This window comes from Eubalaena glacialis, chromosome 9 (genome assembly GCF_028564815.1).
Source record: "Eubalaena glacialis isolate mEubGla1 chromosome 9, mEubGla1.1.hap2.+ XY, whole genome shotgun sequence".
In the NCBI taxonomy this organism is placed as follows: domain Eukaryota; kingdom Metazoa; phylum Chordata; class Mammalia; order Artiodactyla; family Balaenidae; genus Eubalaena; species Eubalaena glacialis.
This window is the reverse complement of record NC_083724.1, coordinates 117,942,056-117,963,917: the sequence shown is the minus strand read 5'-3', so window position 1 is coordinate 117,963,917 and position 21,862 is coordinate 117,942,056. Positions and strand designations below refer to the sequence as shown.

The 21,862-nt window shown below is 35.6% G+C and overlaps 1 protein-coding gene across 2 annotated transcripts in view; it reads right to left on the bottom strand.

The window, feature by feature from the left end:
• Positions 1-21,862, bottom strand: part of GLRA3 (glycine receptor alpha 3) — a 191,011-nt gene that overhangs the window by 118,162 nt on the left and 50,987 nt on the right. For both annotated transcript variants that reach the window (XM_061199482.1, XM_061199483.1), the window contains exon 3: positions 19,455-19,522. In XM_061199482.1, coding sequence (XP_061055465.1) covers positions 19,455-19,522 — 68 coding nt within the window. The remainder of the gene's footprint in view (positions 1-19,454; positions 19,523-21,862) is intronic.

The window sequence follows — 21,862 nt, the reverse complement described above, 5'->3', positions numbered from 1 at the left end:
GTCGGAGATTCAGCATCACAGCTGAAGAGCTATTTACAATTTAAATTGATTGCCAAGTACTTAACATTAATTTACATGCGAAATCCATGACTAAGTAACAAATTATGACTAGTGCCAATCATCTTAGAGAACACAATTCCCCATCTCGCTGCCCATTTTGTATTTAGAGGTTGAGATGACATTTTGGAGTGTATTCTTTCAGAAAACCAAATTCTCTTAGAAAAAGGTTCATGATGATAAAGGCCATGAAGAGGAACACCATTGTTCTGAACCGTTTATGGACTCTCAGATCATTTCTACGTCTTGTTAGGTGGCCAACAAAAGTGCTTAATTGATCTGGTAACAGTGAATTCCAAAAAATGTCTTCCTCTAGAGAGGACCCCATGCAAATAATAGTCACTTTCCATTACAAATTAGCTTTACAGTAAGGCAGAGAGAGCAGAGTTAAATTAAGTGCATACACCTTTGATACTACATTTACCCCTAGAATCTTCTTCATTTTTTCCCCACCTCAAACATTTCACATGCCTAAACAAAATACAATTTTTCAATCTACTCAGCCAGAGTAAAAGGAAACTACAAAGATATATGTTCAAATAAAGGAGAGAAGTTGCAAAATATGTGCGCGACAACTACCCCCTCCCCCGCCCCCGCATAGAGTTTTCTTTCTGTTTTCTTGTCATCAGTTTCTTTTTGGCACTTTCCCCCCATAGAACTGGAAATGTGCTTTCAAACGTTGTGTTTGTTTTAACAACACTGTAGCACAACTAGACAATTGTACTCTTTGTTATACCCTTTATAAGAAAATTTATCTGGGTGAACAAGATCTGCCGACTGTCTCTTTTTGAGACACAGTGATTATAAGGATGGTGTTGAGGATGACTACACCAGGCAGAGATTTATTCCTATTTCTGATGGGGTCACCAGGATGTGTAACCTTCATGCATACCTATCTTTCTGCAACCTCTTCCATAAATATGCCCTGTTTCTGATTCATGCTTATAAATGAGAATTCAGAACACATTCATGCTGCCAGTCACTGGTTACTCATGCTTGAAATTAAAAATCTTTCAGACCAATGTTGCTGTTATATTTGATGAGGCTTTGCCTATTACTCAAAGTAAGAAAAATAAGACAGAGAGGATAAGATGTTAACAGATATAATGTGGAAAAGATAGCAAGATGCTTTTGGGTTATTCTGAAAGTAAGTGAAATAGCATCTATCTAATTATATGTTATATTAACATTATTAAATTTAGAAATATGAATTAGACAGAGCTAGTCACTGAATACCATTATGGCACTCATAAAGTAAGTTCTTTTACAAGAAGTGAATTGTTTGGCAATAGATACAAAGGACCCATGACTCATGTGGGGAAAAGGTTACAAAAGGACAGAAAAAATGGACTTCAAATTACACACATTTCTTTCCAAATGTCATGAAGAAAACATTACTGTGAAACCTAACTGATACCTGAAATAATTGCACCTTAATATTTCTGAGTTTTAAACATTATTCTTCAATTACCATAAGCACTATATTATAGCTCTAATTTCTTATCATAGAGAACGAACCACACAAAATTTTAGCATTCGTAATAAATTTATCTCTCCATAAATACAGCTGAAAAAAACACTTTTTGAGGACAGATTTTAAAATCCCATGGGGAGATTTGAATTAAAAAGCCAAGTTCATTTGCACAATATGAGCCAACATTAACTTGTGTACAATAGTTACTTAGCTCCTATTTTAGCAACTGTAGCACCAATTTAAGATGCTGACAAAGACTCAGATGGCAAAAACAGATCATGCTGCAAAGCAGTAAAAATAAGTTTATCCACTTGTGTCAAGTACACAATAGCAAAGTTCTCTTTTCAGAAACAATACTTTTGGTTAGCCAATATATATATAGGCCAACAAAGAATATACATACATATGTGTGTGTGTGTGTGTGTGTGTGTGTGTGTGTATTCAACAATACATATTTAAGAGCTACTTTGTGCTAAGATTATCCTAGTTATTAATGACATAATGATGAATTTATCAGAGTGGACTGCTGCTCCATGGAGCCTATTATCAAAAAATTTTAAATAAATGCCCATAGATTTAAACAAAATATTAAAAAGGAAAAGATAAATAGAATGTAAAAGTAAATTTGGTTAAAATAATAGGATGTCAATGAAGTCTATTTGATAGAGCAGTACAAGAGTTAAATGCCTTCCTAACAGAGCCAAATAAAGTAGCATGAAAAAAATCATCATCATAATGTGTGAATGAATTGCCTTTATGTAAGTTGTTATTTGCACTGAAGGAATCTAAAATGGATTCACATGAAATCACAGGTTATTTGAGACTCATATGAATTCCCTATAATTTACTTATTAATGACAATTCTTAAAGACAGGGAATATGCAGTGGAGAAATATAAAAGATAGAAACTCTGATGGAGGGAATGAGGTATAGAATATCCAGTGTAGTAGGTTTCACAGAAAAACAAATGGAGAAACAAAAGTTGAGTAGTATTATTCTTAGAAGAAGATTAATATTAATCATAGACTCAGAAAGCAGTGAAAATCCCTTGCAGAATAAAAATCCATATGTAAGCTAATGAAGAAAAAAAAGGAGCTAAAACTAAATTACCAACAGGAGGAATGAAAACGCAGTCATTACAAATATCCCTCAGATGAAAGGATGAGGTATTGTAAATGTTTATGTCAATAATTTGAAAATTTTAAGGAAATGGACAAATTCCTTGAAAAACAAAACTTCTGCAAAATGTACACAATAGAAAAACTGAATAGTCCTATATTTGTTCAAGAATGAGATCTATCATTTGAAGCCTTTCAACAAGTAAAATGACCAACCCAGAAAGCATAATTGGTGAGTTTTACCAAATACTTATGGAAGAAATAACACTGGTTTTGCACAAACTATTTTAGAGAGTAGAGGAAGAAGGAACACTTCCTAATTGTTTGAAATATCATAATATTTTTACCGCACTCTGCTCTTAACATTGTAGAAAAAGAAAAATATAGTTCAATATTCAGAGTGGATATGGCAGCAAAAATCTTAAACCAAATGTTAAAAAATTAAATCCAGCAATATATAAAAAGGGTAATCAATTGTGATCAAATGGGGTTTATCCAAGGAATGCAAGATGATTTACTATTTGAAAATCAACCCATATTTAATTTATTTGTATATGGTCCATAACATGAACAGAATGAAGGAGAGAAGTCAATCATTTCAATGAATGCTGAGATAGTACTGAGTAAAATTCAATGCCTCTTCATGATTAAAAAATAGCTAACACAACATTGTAAAGCAACTATACTCCAGTAAAAATTAATTAAACAACAACAACAACAAAAACCCTCAGCATCCAATTAATGGAAGAAAACTTCCTCAATCTGATAAAGATCATTTAGGAGAAACCTAAAGGTAATACTCTTCTTAATTGTGAAATATTGCATGCTTCTTAACCAATATCAGAAAAAAAGACAAAGGTAGCCATTCTCCATCCATTTGTTCCAGCGTTGTACAGGCGTTGTGAACTAGTGCAGTAAGATAGGAAGGGAAATGAAGAGAGGACGAGGAGGAAAAGGAGAAGGACAGGGAAAGGAAGAGAGATATAAAGCATAAAGATTGGAAAGGAAGATGTACAACCGTCTTAACAGTTTGCATGAACATATTCACAGAAAATTCAAAGAAACTGGCAAACTACTAGAGCTACTTGTTACCAAGTTCTTAGAATATATGACAATATTCCAAAATATATTGTCTGTCTAAAGATTCATAGAAACAATTGGAAAAAATTTTTAATTATAACATTTACACACACACACACACACACACACATTTCTGAGCTCTGTCTGCTGAAAGGGCCTAGAAGCAATGACACTTCAGCATCAATGAGCTCACCTAGTACCAAGATCTGGGTTTCCAGTACCATTCTCTAATAAAAGGAACTGAGGATCCTTGGAGAAATTGCTGATTCTAGGGCAGGAAATATACAAGATGAGCCTGGAATATCCTATACTGGCAGAATCCAAGGAAGCACACAAAAACCAAAAGGATGCAGATATGTCAAAGGGACACAGGAGCCAACAAGATGAGCCAACCCAATGGCCAAAACTAGAACAATTTGTACAACAAAATATATAGCGTAGCATTGAATTACAACCCAAAATACATACTGATATAAATAAATTATTGAACAAATAAATAAATGGAAAGGAATAAATAAATGTCCTTTATCAAAGAATCCCAAATAATGCATAGATATGACCCCCTAAAGGAGGCGGAGCACAACTCTCCCCTACCCTTAAGTGTGGGAATAGTCACAGTGACTTCTTTCCGAAGAATACCGTATGGAGAAGATGAGAAAAAGGGGTAAATTCACAAGGGAGTAATCTGGCAAACACTCACCTCAACCATGTGATCAAGGTTAACACACTACCCTAACTGAGAATGCATGGCTTTAATATGAAGTGATGAGAATGGCACTTTACCTCTCTGGTCCTCCTTCAAAAATCTCATGATCCCAGTCTAGTCAAATAAAAATCTTCAACGGAGAGACATTCTACAAAATACCTGATCAGTACTCAAAATTGTTAAGGCATCACAAACAAGGAAAGTGTAAGGGAGACATGACATATAAATACAATGTATGAGCCTAGACAGATTCTGAGACAGAAAAAAGACATTAGTAATTACTAAGGAAATCTTAAAAATGTAGAGACTTTAGTTCATAATACTGTATCAAATATTTGTTCATTAGTTGTGACAAACACATCATACTAATGTGAGATGTTAATAATAGGGGAAATTGGGCAGGAGATTATAAGGGAACACTCTGTACTACCTTTGCAAGCTTTTTGTGGATCTAAAACTATTGTAGTGGGACTTCCCTCCTGGCGCAGTGGTTAAGAATCTGCCTGCCAATGCGGGGGACACGGGTTCGAGCCCTGGTCCGGGAAGATCCCACATGCCGCGGAGCAACTAAGCCCGTGAGCCACAACTACTGAAGCCCGCGTGCCTGGAGCCCATGCACCACAACAAGAAAAACCACTGCAGTGAGAGGCCCAAGCACCACAACGAAGAGTAGCCCCCGCTCACTGCAACTAGAGAAAGCCCGCGCCCAGCAACAAAGACCCAACGCAGCCAAAAATAAATAATTTATAAAATAAATAAATAAATAAATAAAACTATTGTAGAATAAAAATTATTTTAAAAATTTAAAAATATAACATTCATAACCATACATCAATACTTAGAAATAAATTTAACAAAATATATGACAACTTCTAAAAAATGTAGGTGAAAGGACCTGTGGAAGACAAATCATTACAATATGTTCATGGATTAGAAGACTTAATACCTGTTTCTGGTTTTTTTTGTATTTAATGATTTCCATGTTCTGCAGACAGTGTGGTGAGTGGGAACTTTAAAATCTGATAAAGGATATCTACACCAAACTCAAGCAAATACCATGTTTATTTTAGAAATACTTCCTTTAAAGTCAGGAACAAAATAAATTTCATTCAGCACTGTTTTTGCTAAAACAGCAAGACAAGAAAAAGATACAAAGCTTATAAAGACTGAAAGGAAGGAATTAACATGCTAATATTCCTAGACAATATGATTGCAGGAAAGAGCTATAAAGTATTAGGCCTGAAGTGAGAGTATGTATATTAGGGCAATGTGAAAACAATCATGTTCTTATATGTCATCAATGAAGAGTTAGAAAATATCACTAAAATGTTGTAATTTTTTAAATATATTTTAAAAATAAGATGGAAATTGTCAAATTTAACAGATACGTAAGAAATTTTTGAAAAGTTTTATGCCTTTGCTGAAAGATATTAAATAATACTTAAGTAAAGGGCAAGATATATTGTATTCATGGATGGGAATACATAATATTTTAAGATGATAATTCTTTCAACACTCTGCATATTCAAGTTTATTTTGTGGAATTGACAAGATTCTAAAATTTATATGAAGAAGCAAACTTTGAAGAATAGTTGAGAATACTTTGAAAGAAAATAAAGTGTGTGTTTGGGAAGTATTAAATATCAAGTCCAATTTAAACCTATATTAAATTTAAAAATGTGTCATTGGTACAGGCATAGACAAATTGATCACTGGCACAGAACTGAGAACTTTGAAACAGACTCATTCAATTTAGGAATATATATGTCAGAGGTATAGTTACAAATTACTGAAAATAATTATTCAAGTGTGAAACAAATAAAAATTAATGCCTCCTGCACATCATACAAACATACAGAACTACACAAAATTCCAGGTTAACTAAAACCTAGATAGGAAAAGCAAAAAAATTTTAGGAGAAAATATAAGAAAATGTCTTTATGAACTTAGGTGAAAGAAGGATTTGCTAAGACAAAGAAGCACAAACCAGAAAGTAAAACAATGTTAGATTTTGTAAATGAAAATTAAAGTTATTTATACATTCCAAGACACCATAAACACATTGAAAAGACCAGAATGGGTATTTAAAATGCATGCAACTTACAAAGTATTCACCTTCAGAATAATACATGTATGTGTGTGTGGGGGGAGGGTTATTTTGTGTGTGTATAATAAAAGCAAACAAATATAAATGGGGAAGCAACACACAGAGGCGTTTCGCACAAAGGACACCAGAGTGGCTAAAAATCATTCAAGAAAAATGCATAACTTCACTATTAATCAAGGAAGTACATGATAAGAAGCAATTAAAACCCAAGTGGGTAAATACTAGCTGTGGGAGATGTAAAACTGGAAATCTCATAAAATTGCTAGTAGGTGTTTAAAGACAGACTGGCCACTTTGGAAAGCAACTTAGTAATATCTGAACCAAGTAATTTTACTCCTGAGAATATAACCTTGTGCCAAATAATTCCACTCCTGGGTATATACCCTATAGAATATCTTGCATATGTATATTGGAAGATAATGTGCGACAATTTTCAATGCAGAGGTTTTTGTGGTAGCAAAGACATTAGAAATAATCGAAATGTCCAACAAATGTAGAATTAATAAATACATTATGGAATATTTACTCAAATGAAAATGAATATAATAGTATAAGCCTATAAGCATGGATTACCTCAAAAATATACATTTGAACCAAAAAATCATGTTATATGTAAATACTACAGTGTGGCAATTCTGTTTATATTTCATTCAGGCAGAATGAAATTTTACGTCTTACTATCAAATTCAGGAACAAAGCTTCCTTTGGAAAGTAGAGAAATGTGCTTTGGGCAAGAGTTCATGGTCAACTTCAATTTATTTGTAATGTTTAATTTCTTAACATGGCGACAGGTGCATGAATGTTACTTATTACCTATGCAAAAAGTGCATAACTTTATTTGATAAAAAAAGCTTTATTTGATTAAAAACTACACTTACAAAAAAAGAATGTGTAGGAGTTTAAAGACTCCGTTAAGAATATGTGAAGGAACACTATCAATTTTTTATGCTATATTAGCTTAGATTTCTCTGGAGAATCTAACGACCCAGTGATTCAAAGAAACATTTACCTGTGCATGATAACTGTTGCAACTAAATGTGAACCTTTAATTTCTGTGGAAAATGCAAGAACTGTACGGTTTGACCATTCTGTGAGATCACAGCACACGTTCAGACACTCTCATCCAGCCCCACCATACATTTTTGTATACAGGCATCTGAAAAAGCATTATACCAAAACACCTAACCGTTTGTTTTTTTTTAAACATCTTTATTGGAGTATAATTGTTTTACAATGGTGTGTTAGTTTCTGCTTTGTTAACAAAGTGAATCAGCTATACATATACATATATCCCCGTATCTCCTCCCTCTTGCGTCACCCTCCCACCCTCCCTTATCCCACCCCTCTAGGTGGTCACAAAGCACCAAGCTGATCTCCCTGTGCTATGTGGCTGCTTCCCACTAGCTATCTGTTTTACATTTGGTAGTGTATGTATGTCAATGCCACTCTCTCACTTTGTCCCAGCTTACCCTTCCCCCTCCCCATGTCCTCAAGTCCATTCTCTACGTCTGTGTCTTTATTCCTGTCCTGCCCCTAGGTTCTTCAGAACCTTTTTTTTTTTTTTTAGATTCCATATGTATGTGCTAACATACGGTATTTGTTTTTCTCTTTCTGACTTACTTCACTCTGTATGATAGTCTCTAGGTCCATCCACCTCACTACAAATAACTCAATTTTGTTTCTTTTTATGGCTGAGCAATATTCCATTGTATATATGTGCCACATCTTCTTTATCCATTTATCCGTCTACGGACACTTAGGTTGCTTCCATATCCTGGCTATTGTAAATAGAGCTGCAATGAACATTGTGGTACATGACTCTTTTTGAATTATGGTTTTCTCAGGGTATATGCCCAGTAGTGGGATTGCTGGGTCATATGGTAGTTCTATTTTTAGTTTTTTAAGGAACCTCCATACTGTTCTCCATAGTGGCTGTATCAATTGACATTCCCACAAACAGTGCAAGAGGGTTCCCTTTTCTTCAGACCAGTGTGAGGTGACACCTCATTGTAGTTTTGATTTGCATTTCTCTAATGATTAGTGATGTTGAGCATCCTTTCATGTGTTTGTTGGCAATCTGTATTTCTTCTTTGGAGAAATGTCTATTTAGGTCTTCTGCCCAGTTTTGGATTGGGTTGTTTGCTTTTTTGATATTGAGCTACATGAGCTGCTTGTAAATTTTGGAGATTAATCCTTTGTCAGTTGTTTCGTTTGCAAATATTTTCTCCCATTCTGAGAGTTGTCCTTTCATCTTGTTTATGCTTTCCTTTGCTGTGCAAAAGCTTTTAAGTTTCACTAGGTCCCATTTGTTTATTTTTGTTTTTATTTCCATTTCTTTAGGAGGTGGGCCAAAACGGATCTTGCTGTGATTGATGTCATAGAGTGTTCTGCCTATGTTTTCCTTTAAGAGTTTGATAGTGTCTGGCCTTACATTTAGGTTTTAATCCATTTTGAGTTTATTTTTGTGTATGCTGTTAGGGAGTGTTCTAATTTCATTCTTTACATGTAGCTGTCCAGTTTTCCCAGCACCACTTACTGAAGAGGCTGTCTTTTCTCCATTGTATATTCTTGCCTCCTTTATCAAAAATAAGGTGACCATATGTGCGTGGGTTTATCTCTGGGCTTTCTATCCTGTTCCATTGATCTTTCTGCTCTTGTGCCAGTACCATACTGTCTTGATTACTGTAGCTTTGTAGTATAGTCTGAAGTCAGGGAGCCTGATTCCTCCAGCTCCGTTTTTCTTTCTCAAGATTGCTTTGGGTATTCAGGGTCTTTTGTGTTTCCATACAAATTGTGAAATTTTTCGTTCTAGTTCTGTGAAAAATGCCGTTGGTACTTTGATAGGGATTGCATTGAATCTGTAGATTGCTTTGAGTAGTATAATCATTTTCACAATGTTGATTCTTCCAATCCAAGAACATGGTATATCCCTCCATCTGTCGGTATCATCTTTAATTTCTTTCATCAGTGTCTTATAGTTTTCTGCATACAGAGCTTTTGTCTCCATAGGTAAGTTTATTCCTAGGTATTTTATTCTTTTTGTTGCAATGATAAATGGGAGTGTTTCCTTAATTTCTCTTTCAGATTTTTCATCATTAGTGTGTAGGAATGCAAGAGATTTCTGTGCATTAATTTTGTATCCTGTTACTTTACCAAATTCATTGATTAGCTCTAGTAGTTTTCTGGTAGCATCTTTAGGATTCTCAATGTATAGTATCATGTCATCTGCAAACAGTGCCAGTTTTCCTTCTTCTTTTCTATTTGGATTCCTTTTATTTCTTTTTCTTCTCTGATTGCTGTGGCTAAAACTTCCAAAACTATGTTGAATAATAGTGGTGAGCGTGGGCAACCTTGTCTTGTTCCTGATCTTAGAGGAAATGGTTTCAGTTTTTCACCATTGAGAATGAGGTTGGCTGTGGGTTTGTCATATATGGCCTCTATTATGTTGAGGTAAGTTCCCTCTATGCCTACTTTCTGGAGGGCTTTTATCACAAATGGGTGTTGAATTTTGTCAAAAGCTTCTTCTGCATCCATTGAGATGATCATATGGTTTTTCTCCTTCAACTGGTTAATACGGTGTATCACATTGATTAATTTGTGTATATTGAAGAATCCTTGCATTCCTGGGATAAACCCCACTTGATCATGGTGTATGATCTTATTAATGTGCTGCTGGATTCTGTTTGCTAGTATTTTGTTGAGGATTTTTGCATCTCTGTTCATCAGTGATATTGGCCTGTAGTTTTCTTTTTTTGTGACATCTTTGTCTGGTTTTGGTATCAGGGTGATGGTGGCCTCGTAGAATGAGTTTGGGAATGTTCCTCCCTCTGCTATATTTTGGAAGAGTTTGAGAAGGATAGGTGTTAGCTCTTCTCTAAATGTTTGACAGAGTTTGCCTGTGAAGCCATCTGGTCCTGGGCTTTTGTTTGTTGGAAGATTTTTAATCACAGTTTCAATTTCAGTGCTTGTGATTGGTCTGTTTATATTTTCTATTTCTTCCTGGTTCAGTCTAGGAATGTTGTGCTTTTCTAAGAAATTGTCCATTTCTTCCAGGTTGTCCATTTCATTGTCATAGAATTGCTTGTAGCAATCTCTCATGATCCTTTGTATTTCTGCAGTGTCAGTTGTTACTTCTTTTTCATTTCTAATTCTATTGATTTGAGTCTTCTCCCTTTTTTCCTTTATGAGTCTCGTTAATGGTTTATCAATTTTGTTTATCTTCTCAAAGAATCAGCTTTTAGTTTTATTGATCTCTGCTATTGTTCCTTCATTTGTTTTTCATTTATTTCTGATCTGATCTTTATGATTTCTTTCCTTCTGCTAACTTTGGGGTTTTTTTGTTCTTCTTTTGCTTTAGGTGTAAGGTTAGGTTGTTTATTTGAGATGTTTCTTGTTTCTTGAGGTAGGATTGTATTGCTATAATCTTCCCTCTTAGAACTGCTTTTGCTGTATCCCATAGGTTTTGGGTCGTGTGTTTTCACTGTCACTTGTTTCTAGGTATTTTTTTATTTCCTCTTTGATTTCTTCAGTGATCTCTTGGTTATTAAGTAGTGTATTGTTTAGCCTCCATGTGTTTGTATTTTTTACAGATTTTTTCCTGTAATTGATATCTAGTCTCATAGCATTGTGGTCAGAAAAGATACTTGATACAAATTCAATTTTCTTAAATTTATCAAGGCTTGATTTGTGACCCAAGATATGATGTATCCTGGAGAATGTTCCATGAGCACTTGAGAAGAAAGTGTTTTCTGTTGTTTTTGGATGGAATGTCCTATAAATATCAATTAATTCCATCTTTTTAATGTATTGTTTAAAGCTTGTGTTTCCTTATTTATTTTCATTTTGGATGATCTGTCCATTGGTGAAAGTGGGGTGTTAAAGTCCTCTACTATGATTGTGTTACTGTCGATTTCCCCTTTTATGGCTGTCCACATTTGCCTTATGTATTGAGGTGCTCCTATGTTGGGTGCATAAATATTTACAATTGTTATATCATCTTCTTGGATTGATCCCTTTGATCATTATGTAGTGTCTTTCTTTGTCTCTTGTAATAGTGTTTATTTTAAAGTCTATTTTGTCTGACTTTGTCTCTTGTAATAGTGTTATTTTAAAGTCTATTTTGTCTGATATGAGAATTGTTACTCCAGCTTTCTTTTGATTTCCGTTTGCATGGAATATCTTTTTCTATCCCCTCACTTTCAGTCTGTATATGTCCCTAAGTCTGAAGTGGGTCTCTTGTAGACAGCATATATATGGGTCTTGTTTTTGTATCCATTCAGCCAGTCTATCTTTTGGTGGGAGCATTTAATCCATTTACATTTAAGGTAGTTATCGATATGTAGGTTCCTATTACTATTTTCTTAATGGTTTTGGGTTTGTTATTGTAGGTCTTTTCCTTCTCTTGTTTCCTGCCTAGAGTAGTTCCTTTAGCATTTGTTGCAAAGCTGGGTTGGTGGTGTTGAATTCTCTTAACTTTCGCTTGTATGTAAAGGTTTTAATTTCTCCGTCGAATATGAATGAGATACTTGCTGGGCAGAATACTCTTGGTTGTAGGCTTTTTCCTTTTATCACTTTAAATGTGTCCTGCCACTCCCTTCTGGCTTGCAGAGTTTCTGCTGAAAGATCAGCTGTTAACCTCATGGGGATTTCCTTGTATGTTATTTGTTGCTTTTCCCTTGCTGCTTTTAATATTTTTTCTTTGTATTTAATTTTTGATAGTTTGATTAATATGTGTCTTGGCATGTTTCTTCTTGGATTTATCCTGTATGGGACTCTCTGTGCTTCCTGGACTTGATTGACTATTTCCTTTCCCACATTAGGGAAGTTTACAACTATAATCTCTTCAAATATTTTCTCAGTCCCTTTCTTTTTCTCTTCTGCTCCTGGGAACCCTATAATTCCAATGTTGGTATGTTTAATGTTGTCCCAGAGGTCTCTGAGACTGTCCTCAATTCTTTTCATTCTTTTTTCTTTATTCTGATCTGCAGTAGTTATTTCCACTATTTTATCTTCCAGGTCACTTATCCGTTCTTCTGCCTCAGTTATTCTGCTATTGATTCCTTCTAGAGAATTTTTAATTTCATTTATTATGTTGTTCATCATTGTTTGTTTGCTCTTTAGTTCTTCTAGGTCCTTGTTAATCGTTTCTTGTATTTTCTCCATTCTATTTCCATGATTTTGGATCATCTTTGCTATCATTACTCTGAATTCTTTTTCAGGTAGACTGCCTATTTCCTCTTCATTTGTTTGGTCTGGTGGGTTTTTACCTTGCTCCTTTATCTGCTGTGTGTTTCTCTGTCTTCTCATTTTGCTTAACTTACTGTGTTTGGGATCTCCTTTCACAGGCTGCAGTTTCGTAGTTTCCGTTGTTTTTGGTGTCTGCCCCCAGTGGCTAAGGTTGGTTAAGTGGGTTGTGTAGGCTTCCAGGTGGAGGGGACTGGTGCCTGTGTTCTGGTGGATGAGGCTGGATCTTGTCTTTCTGGTGAGCAGGACCACGTCTGGTAGTGTGTTTTGGGGTGTCTGTGACCTTATTATGATTTTAGGCAGCCTCTCTGCTAATGGGTGGGGTTGTGTTCCTGTCTTGCTAGTTGTTTGGCATAGGGTGTTCAGCACTGTAGTTTGCTGGTCATTGAGTGGAGCTGGATCTTGGCGTTGAGATGGAGATCTCTGGGAGAACTTTCACCGTTTGATATTACGTGGAGCCAGAGGTCTCTGGTGGACCAATGTCCTGAACTTGGCTCTCCCACCTCAGAGGCACAGGCCTGACACCTGGCCGGAGCACCAAGACACTGTCTCCCACATGGCTCAGAAGAAAAGGGAGAAAAAGAAAGGAAAGAAAGGAAAGAAAGAAAGAAAGGAAGGAAGGAAGGAAGGAAGGAAGGGAGAAAGGAAGGGAGAAAGGAAGAAAGGAAGAAAGAAAGAAAGAGTGAGAGGCAGGGAGGGAGGGAGGGAGGAAGAGAGAAAGAAAGAAAGAAAGAAAGAAAGAAAGAAAGAAAGAAAGAAAGAAAGAAAGAAAGAAAGAGAGAGAGAGAGAGAGAGAGAGAGAAAGAAAGAAAGAAAGAAAGAAAGAAAGAAAGAAAGAAAGAAAGAAAGAAAGAAAGAAAGAAAGAAAGAAAGATAGAAAGAAAGAGAAAGAAGGAAAGAAAATGAAAGAAAGAAAGGGGAAAAGAAAGTTATTAAAATTAAAAATTAAAAAATATTAAAAGTTTAAAAAGTAATAAAAAAGAAAGAAGAAAGCAACCAAACCAAAAAACAAATCCACCAATGATAACCAGTGCTAAAAACTATACTAAAAACAAAAAACAAAAAAAAAACGGACAGACAGAACCCTAGGACAAATGGTAAAAGCAAAGCTATACAAACAAAATCACACAAAGAAGCATACACATACACACTCAGAAAAAGAGAAAAAGGAAAAATATATATATCTATATATTAAAAAAAAAAGGAAGAGAGCAACCAAATCAATAAACAAATCTACCAATGATAATAAACTCTAAATATGAAACTAAGATAAACATAAAACCAAATATAAATTAGATGCAGAAAGCAAACCCCAAGTCTACAGTTGCTCCCAAAGTCCACTGCCTCAATTTTGGGATGATTCATTGTCTATTCATGTATTCCAGAGATGCAGGGTTCATCAAGTTGATTGCGGGGATTTAATCCACTGCTCCTGAGGCTGCTGGGAGAGATTTCCCTTTCTCTTCTTTGTTCGCACAGCTCCTGGGGTTCAGCTTTGGATTTGGCCCTGCCTCTGTGTGTAGGTCGCCTGAGGGCATCTGTTGCCCCCCTCCCCAGACAGGATGGCGTTAAAGTAGCAGTTGATTCGGGGGCTCTGGCTCACTCAGGCCGGGGGGAGGGAGGGGCATGGAATGCGGGGCAAGTCTGTAGCGGCAGAGGCCGGCGTGATGTTGCACCAGCCTGAGGCGCACCGTGTGTTCTCCCAGGGAAGTTGTCCCTGGATCACGGGACCCTGGCAGTGGCGGGCTGCACAGGCTCCGGGAGGGGAGGTGTGGATAGTGACCTGTGCTTGCACACAGGCTTCTTGGTGGCTGCAGCAGCAGCCTTAGCGTTTCATGCCCGTCTCTGGGGTCTGCACTGATGGCCGTGGCTCAGACCCGTCTCTGGAGCTCGTTTAGGCAGTGCTCTGAATCCCCTCTCCTCGCGCACCCCGAAACAATGGTCTCTTGCCTCTTAGGCAGGTCCAGACTTTTTCCCAGACTCCCTCCTGGCTAGCTATGGCGCACTAGCCCCCTTAAGGCTGTGTTCATGCAGCCAACCCCAGTCCTCTCCCTGGGATCTGACCTCCGAAGCCAGAGCCTCAGCTCCCAGCCCCCGCCCGCCCCGGCGGGTGAGCAGACAAGCCTCTCGGGCTGGTGAGTGCTGGTCGGCACTGATCCTCTGTGTGGGAATCTCTCCGCTTTGCCCTCTGCACCCCTGTTGCTGCGCTCTCCTCCGTGGCTCCGAAGCTTCCCCCCCGTCACCCCCCATCTCCACCAGTGAAGGGGTTTCCTAGTGTGTGGAAACTTTTCCTCCTTCACAGCTCTCTCCCAGTGATGCAGGTCCTGTTTCTATTCTTTTGTCTCTGGTTTTTCTTTTTTCTTTTGCCCTACCCAGGTACGTGAGGAGTTTCTTGCCTTTTGGGAAGTCTGAGGTCTTCTGCCAGCGTTCAGTAGGTGTTCTGTAGGAGTTGTTCCACATGTAGGTGTATTTCTGATGTATTTGTGGGGAGGAAGGTGATCTCCATGTCTTACTCATCCACCATCTTGAAGGTCTCTCCCTACCTTTTTTGTTTTTATTTTGTAAAAATAATTTATTCTATGGGCTCTGGTGAAAAGTCATGGTTCATTGAGTAAATATTGACTTAAGGCACACAGCAGAGCAATTCTCTCTCCAGCATATGTGTGACAAGATGGAGAGCCATCTGTTTGCTGAAGATAGGATGTTATGACAGTATATCCACTTTGAAATACTGCTCCATATACACACCCTAACTGCTACATAGGTATATATGAATTTTTTTTAAAAAGTCCAACTTACAAATGCTGTCACCCCAGAATATAATCCTTATCCACAACTCACCACAGGTTTTCAGGAGTATGATTACTAAGAGTCACTTAATGTGGAGATATTAAGCTTCACCTCATTGTAACAATAAAAAAAAATTATGTTCCTTTTGTCACCACCATTTTAAAAGACAGGATAGACGCACCTCTCTCACCAGGGCCATGTTGCAAAATGGAAGAGTGACTGATGATGGTAAACCAGTTTTTATTTTTAATTTAATCTTTTTAAGAACTGTGGTTTCCAACAGTTGTTGAATCATTATCTGCTGAAGAAGAATGTGAACTTGGGGTAATGGAGGCTGAACAAATCCTTAGAGAACCCCATTATATATAATGACATATGATTCAAATGTGAGGGAAATAGGGAAGTTTAGCATTTCCACAACATACATAGAAAATTTTTGATGACTATATGTCAAGAATAATAAAATTGTACTCAAGTGAGAATGGTTGGCACTACATTAAGTTAATTAGACAAACACTGGGAAAGGATGAGTTTAACAGTTAAAAAGAAATTTGAGCTTAAGCTATTGGGGAAAAAATGCACATAAATATTAAGAGAAACAAAGTTGGTGCAAGAAGAAGATGCAAAATATGTTAAAGATTCAAATTAACTTAATTTTCAAAAAATGGCTAAAGTAGAATATCTACTAGAGATATTTTCTCAAGAATCAAATAATTACCTCAAATGGGACTAAAGTTTATTTTAAAATGGGGAGAGATACAATAGGTTAGAAACTAGACCAGTAGAAGGAGCATAATATAGTTGGTCAATGAAGACACTGAGCATGGTTAAGATCTCTGTTAAGCAAAGATATAAAGATTGGGAGAATTATTCACTTTTATTTTAGATATGAATTCTCAGATGCAAAGATATCCATTAATGATTACAAGTAATTTGAAATTCCATCCTCTCAATTTAATACATTGTTTCAGTTGAATTCAGTTATTTGTATTGTAAGAACAAAAGTAAAGTATATTCGTATAAAAAATGTGAATGTTAAAAAAATAAATGAAAGATTTTGTAAAAGTAAATTAACTTAATACTATGGCAAGTGAAACAATGGGATAAAGTTTAGTTGCAGAGCTGTGATGGTGGAAACTATGAATAAAATACATCAGAGTAATCAAGTGGTAGCAAAATATTTTGATTCTTAAGATAAAAAAAAATAATGTTCTAATTTTCTCTATGCCTATGTAGATGGACACCATATTGCAGCTATTCTATCTGATACCAGTACAATTTTTTACAAATATTGAATCTGATTATGTGAACAGAAATAATGTCACATGTTTATGAGTTTGGAAGGTTAAAAAGAAAGATATCAAGGTGGACTTAGTTAATTTTGTAATACTTTACCTCTGGGGTGTTTGATTAATGTTCATTGATGCTGCTTGTGACTCTGAAGAAGAAAGTGATAGATGCTAAAAATGATTTCAAAAGGATACATTATGATGGAAGATGAAGGAATGGAAAGGATTTCTATGCTGGAGAAGGGAAATAAAACTGAGTGAGGGGCTTCCCTGGTGGTGCAGTGGTTGAGAATCCGCCTGCCAATGCAGGGGACACGGGTTCGAGCCCTGGTCTGGGAAGATCCCACATGCCACGGAGCAACTGGGCCCGTGAGCCACAACTACTGAGCCTGCGCGTCTGGAGCCTGTGCTCCGCAATAAGAGAGGCCGCGATAGTGAGAGGCCCGCGCACCGCGATGAAGAGTGGCCCCCGCTTGCCGCAACTAGAGAAAGCCCTCGCACAGAAACGAAGACCCAACACAACCAAAAATAAATAAATAAAATTAATTAAAAAAAAATAAAAATAAAAATAAAAATAAAAACAACTGAGTGAGGGTCGCTGGGAGGGTGTATTTGCAATATTCTGCAAGCTTTTGGCATAATATTATTCCGCAAAGGAAGTCTGTCTAAAATTATTAAAGGTAAGAAATTTAGCAGGTGTAGTCATCAACCTATGGAGTGTGTGTTATAACCACTTAGTGGTAGTCTGATGAACTATGTCATAAAAAGCAGCGATCTTCAGGAACATGACAATCTTTGAGGTTTTAATGAGGAAATCCCACCATGTCTTCTCTTTTTTCCAAATCCCTTCCTCCACCCCACAAAGACAAGTCAGGCTAGAAACCTTTCCAACTATTGCTGTTGAAACTGTTTCACAGAAGTGATCTTGCAAAAGAGGAAGTATAAGCATATGTCCAGGTTTTCAGGATGATACAGTGTTGTATAGTAGCAGTTAAAATGAGGACGTTGTCAGGGCTAGAAATATAATTTGGGAGGTCTAGGTAGAAAAAAATCCAGTAGAGATTCCTTTGTCTATAAATATGATTTGAATTGGGTCTGTATAAATACAGGGAATAAATCAGGACCAGAATAAATAAATAAAAGTCATATGAGGGTCCTAAAAAAAAAAGAATCAGGACCAGATATTCAACCAGAATCCAGAATATGTCAACTTCTGAAACAGGATTATAGTGACTTCAGGGTCAAAATTGCACCAGAACCACACTGTGCTTACGCTAGCAAATCACGTCATTTTCTCTGTGTTTACACACAGGTACACACATTAGTGTTAATTTATATACTGCAGTGAAGATAATTCTATATAATGCCCCCAAAATGAGTTCAGTTCTTCTCCACTGAGGCTTTTATTGTAATTACAGTATATTGAGTTTGAATAGAACCACAGAGATGCTGCTAAATGACTAAATATTGCATACATGAGGAAAACAGCATTTTAAAAAAGTGATGCCTGAATAAAGTCTCTTCCTGTTGAGAAAGATCCTCTGTACACACACACACACACACACACACACAAATCTACACAGCGTCCCACATAATAATTTACATATTAGATTTTTCCTTAGAAAATTAGTTATCAAGTCATTCTGATATATGTAAAATAAGAATAATTCTCTTACTTAATAATGGCTTTAGAAGCTAATAAATCTTTAAGCTTTTCATATCCTATTTTAGCTAAAATCAACTTTGAAAATTAATGCACATTATACTTGCTAAATTTAGGAATGGAGTATAATTCTAGGTAATTTAAGAACAACAATAATAGTTTCAATTTTTAAAAAAAGTTCCTAAAAATAATAAAAAATAAAAGTAATTAATTAATTAATTAAAAGTTCTGGCTAGGCAATGTTACAGATATTCAGTGGTTCATCTGTCTATTTTATTTTAGCTAAAATGTACAATGAAAACTATAAGGCAAAGAAAAGACACAACATGATCTTTAGAGAAAGTTATAAAATTCAAAACAGAATACATTTGGTTTGGAAATGATAATATTTTAGCTTTAATAACTTGATTATGTAAAATGTTCTCAATTACACAGTGATGAAGTCTCAGTTCAGTGAGTTTATTAAATTAAAGCATATACCACAATTTGCAAAATATTTATGATATCTGATCAAATATTATATTCATTTGGAAAGGTAATCAGAATACTTAAAATAACGTTATAAACACACTTATAAGTAAACAAAATAATTAAATGTGACATTATTTACTCCTATGCTTATGTCTGCTTATTAAAGAACATTGACAATAAATAAATAATTCATAAGGTAAAGTTTTAGTTTTAATTTGAGATCTAATATTTAGTTACTGAAATGGGAAAAATCAATCTTGTTTGCACTTACCATCTCTAAATGAAACATTGCCTGCAGTTGATTGTAATTTAATTATACTATTAATTTTATCTTTTAAAATCTCACTATATGAATTTTGGCTTTCAATTACATAATACCAGCAGAAAAATTGCCATGAACATGATTACAAATTACCCCAGTGTGAAATTCATTACGAAGTCAACATGCCTACCTACCATGGTTGTCTCGGCGATCGAACCAAAGCTGTTTATGAATATGTTGCATGTGACATTAACTGGAGAGCCTGAAAAAGAGATTAAAACAGAAAGGCTGTTTAGATACTGATCTAAAATATTTTCAAGTAGCTCCATGCCTCTAATTTGTAGTTTAAAAAAAAAAGGATTCAAAGCATTCCATTATCTGGCTACAAGCTTTGTCATTAGACTTGATAGCTATACAAGTAAAAAACACTGAAATATTGTGTGGTAGGGGTTAAAATAACTCAGTTAATCTCTGCCTAAGCTAGTCAGATAAAATCACACACAAAAGCTGATATCTAAGCCTAATGTATTTTGTTTGTTTTTACATGAACATAATTGAGTCACTTAATTTTACAAGGTTTGGTACAAAAAAAGACAGCAGCCCCTTCCCCTATACCCCCATTTAATCCCTCCCTGGAGATGATCACTTCAACTCATTTAAACAACTCTTTGGGTGTTTACCTCGATTTCTCTGAACAATAAGTTTATTTTACTCCTTTAGATGTTTTCATTTTAGACATATGTTCTGACGGCCACAGCAGAAGGTAAGGATTTCGCTTTCTTTCACACCTTATTCGCACCCCTGCTACCTTACACCTTTTTTCTGTCCTCCCATCACCCAAATACGGCTACACTGTCACTGTTGTTAGATCACTATTCACTTTTTACTTTATTATGACAAGGTAAATGTTACCTCTAACTAACCATATAATATACTATGATCACTCTTTCCTGCAGAACATGTTCCTGAGGTCGATGATTGTTTTATATATTTCACATAGTTTCCTCCATATGTATCATTAACTTATGCACAAGTTCTGAAATGTCTAACTTGTGTTTCCGTATCAGACTCATCAGATACTCTATTAACTTTCTCTTCCATCAGGCTTACTCCATTCTAGATCTGTTGTCCTGGAGCACAGCAGTCATCTTATGCTTTCCCATAACCCTCCTACTGGAGATGCTCATCCTTCTCCTTTGTGGGACCTCTTTTCGTGGTCCCCATTCCTTCTTCTTTCTTGGCCCATTTCTTCATTTTAGTGGAACATGTCCTTTAGTAATTTTTTGAGAAATGGTGCATAAGGATGTGAAGCTTTTCAGAACTTGCTTGTTTACAAATGTTCTTTTTTATGCCCTCACACTTAATTAACACCTAGATTTGGTACCAAATTTTAGGCTGGAAATTGTTTTTTCCTCTGAATTTTAAAGACATTTCTTCCTTAGCTTCTATTTTCTAGTATTGCTGTTTAAAGGTCCAAAGCCATTCTGATTCTTGATCCTTTGTCAAGATATAAGGGATGTTCTCTTTGTACCAATATTTTCATTCTTTAAAAAAATGGCTTCATTAGTTAAAATAGCTTATCACTCAAGGTTTTAACTTACATTTACTTAATTACTGGTGCACAAGTTTCATCTTTGTTTTTCTACTCATTTTCTCATAGCATTTATCTTGCCAGAATGAGGTACAGCAAAAAAAAACAAAAAAATTATTTAAAAATACAGTCTATCCATAGGCCTATGAATTCTATGTACATTGAAATCGTCTGGTGATCTTTAAAAAAGATTGATACATGATTCTTACCTTCTAATTTAGTTGGTATGACATGCAACCAAGGCACTGGTATTTTTAAAAGCTCCCTACATAATTCAGATGTGCAACATAAGAAATTCCAGAGTAGGAAACAGCTGTGGCCATTATACCATAGGACTAAAGTGAATTGGGGTTTTATTAGAGATGGAGAAAATGAGAGACGGGAGTCAGGACTTAGAACATTAAAAATGCAAAGCTATTCATTTTAATAAGAGAGTTGACTATTATAACTTTGGTCAACCTGCTAACAAAACATGGTGGATGTTATGTACTTAGAAAGAGCCCAAATTCTATTGTGTCGAGATGCCTAGAACATAACATTCAAACAGATATAGAGGCTACATTGTTTGAAATATAAAGGATGGACATTTAAGAAAACCTCATAAAAGTTCTGAATCCTGGAGGTAGAAAGGGTTTCTTTTTTAACGTTAAAAAACTTTTTTTTCAAAATGTTATTTCTAAATATTAACAATTTTTTTAAAATGTGTAGGATGATAGAAATGTCTTGTCACCACGTAAGAGAAGAGAAAGCACAGGTATTGTACTCCACGATTATTTTATCCCACCATAAGAGAAGTATGAAGTCACAATTAACTGTTAGAAGATACATATATATGTGTGTGCGTGTATATATATATACATATATATATATATATTTTTTTTTTTTTTTTTTTTTTTACTTAATGTACGTCTAAGGAGGTGAATTCTAAAATATATAAACAGCCTGACTGGAATCTTGAAAAACTAAAAGCCAATCTTTGATATTCTCTAGGCTATTCTCTTTCTTCTTGAG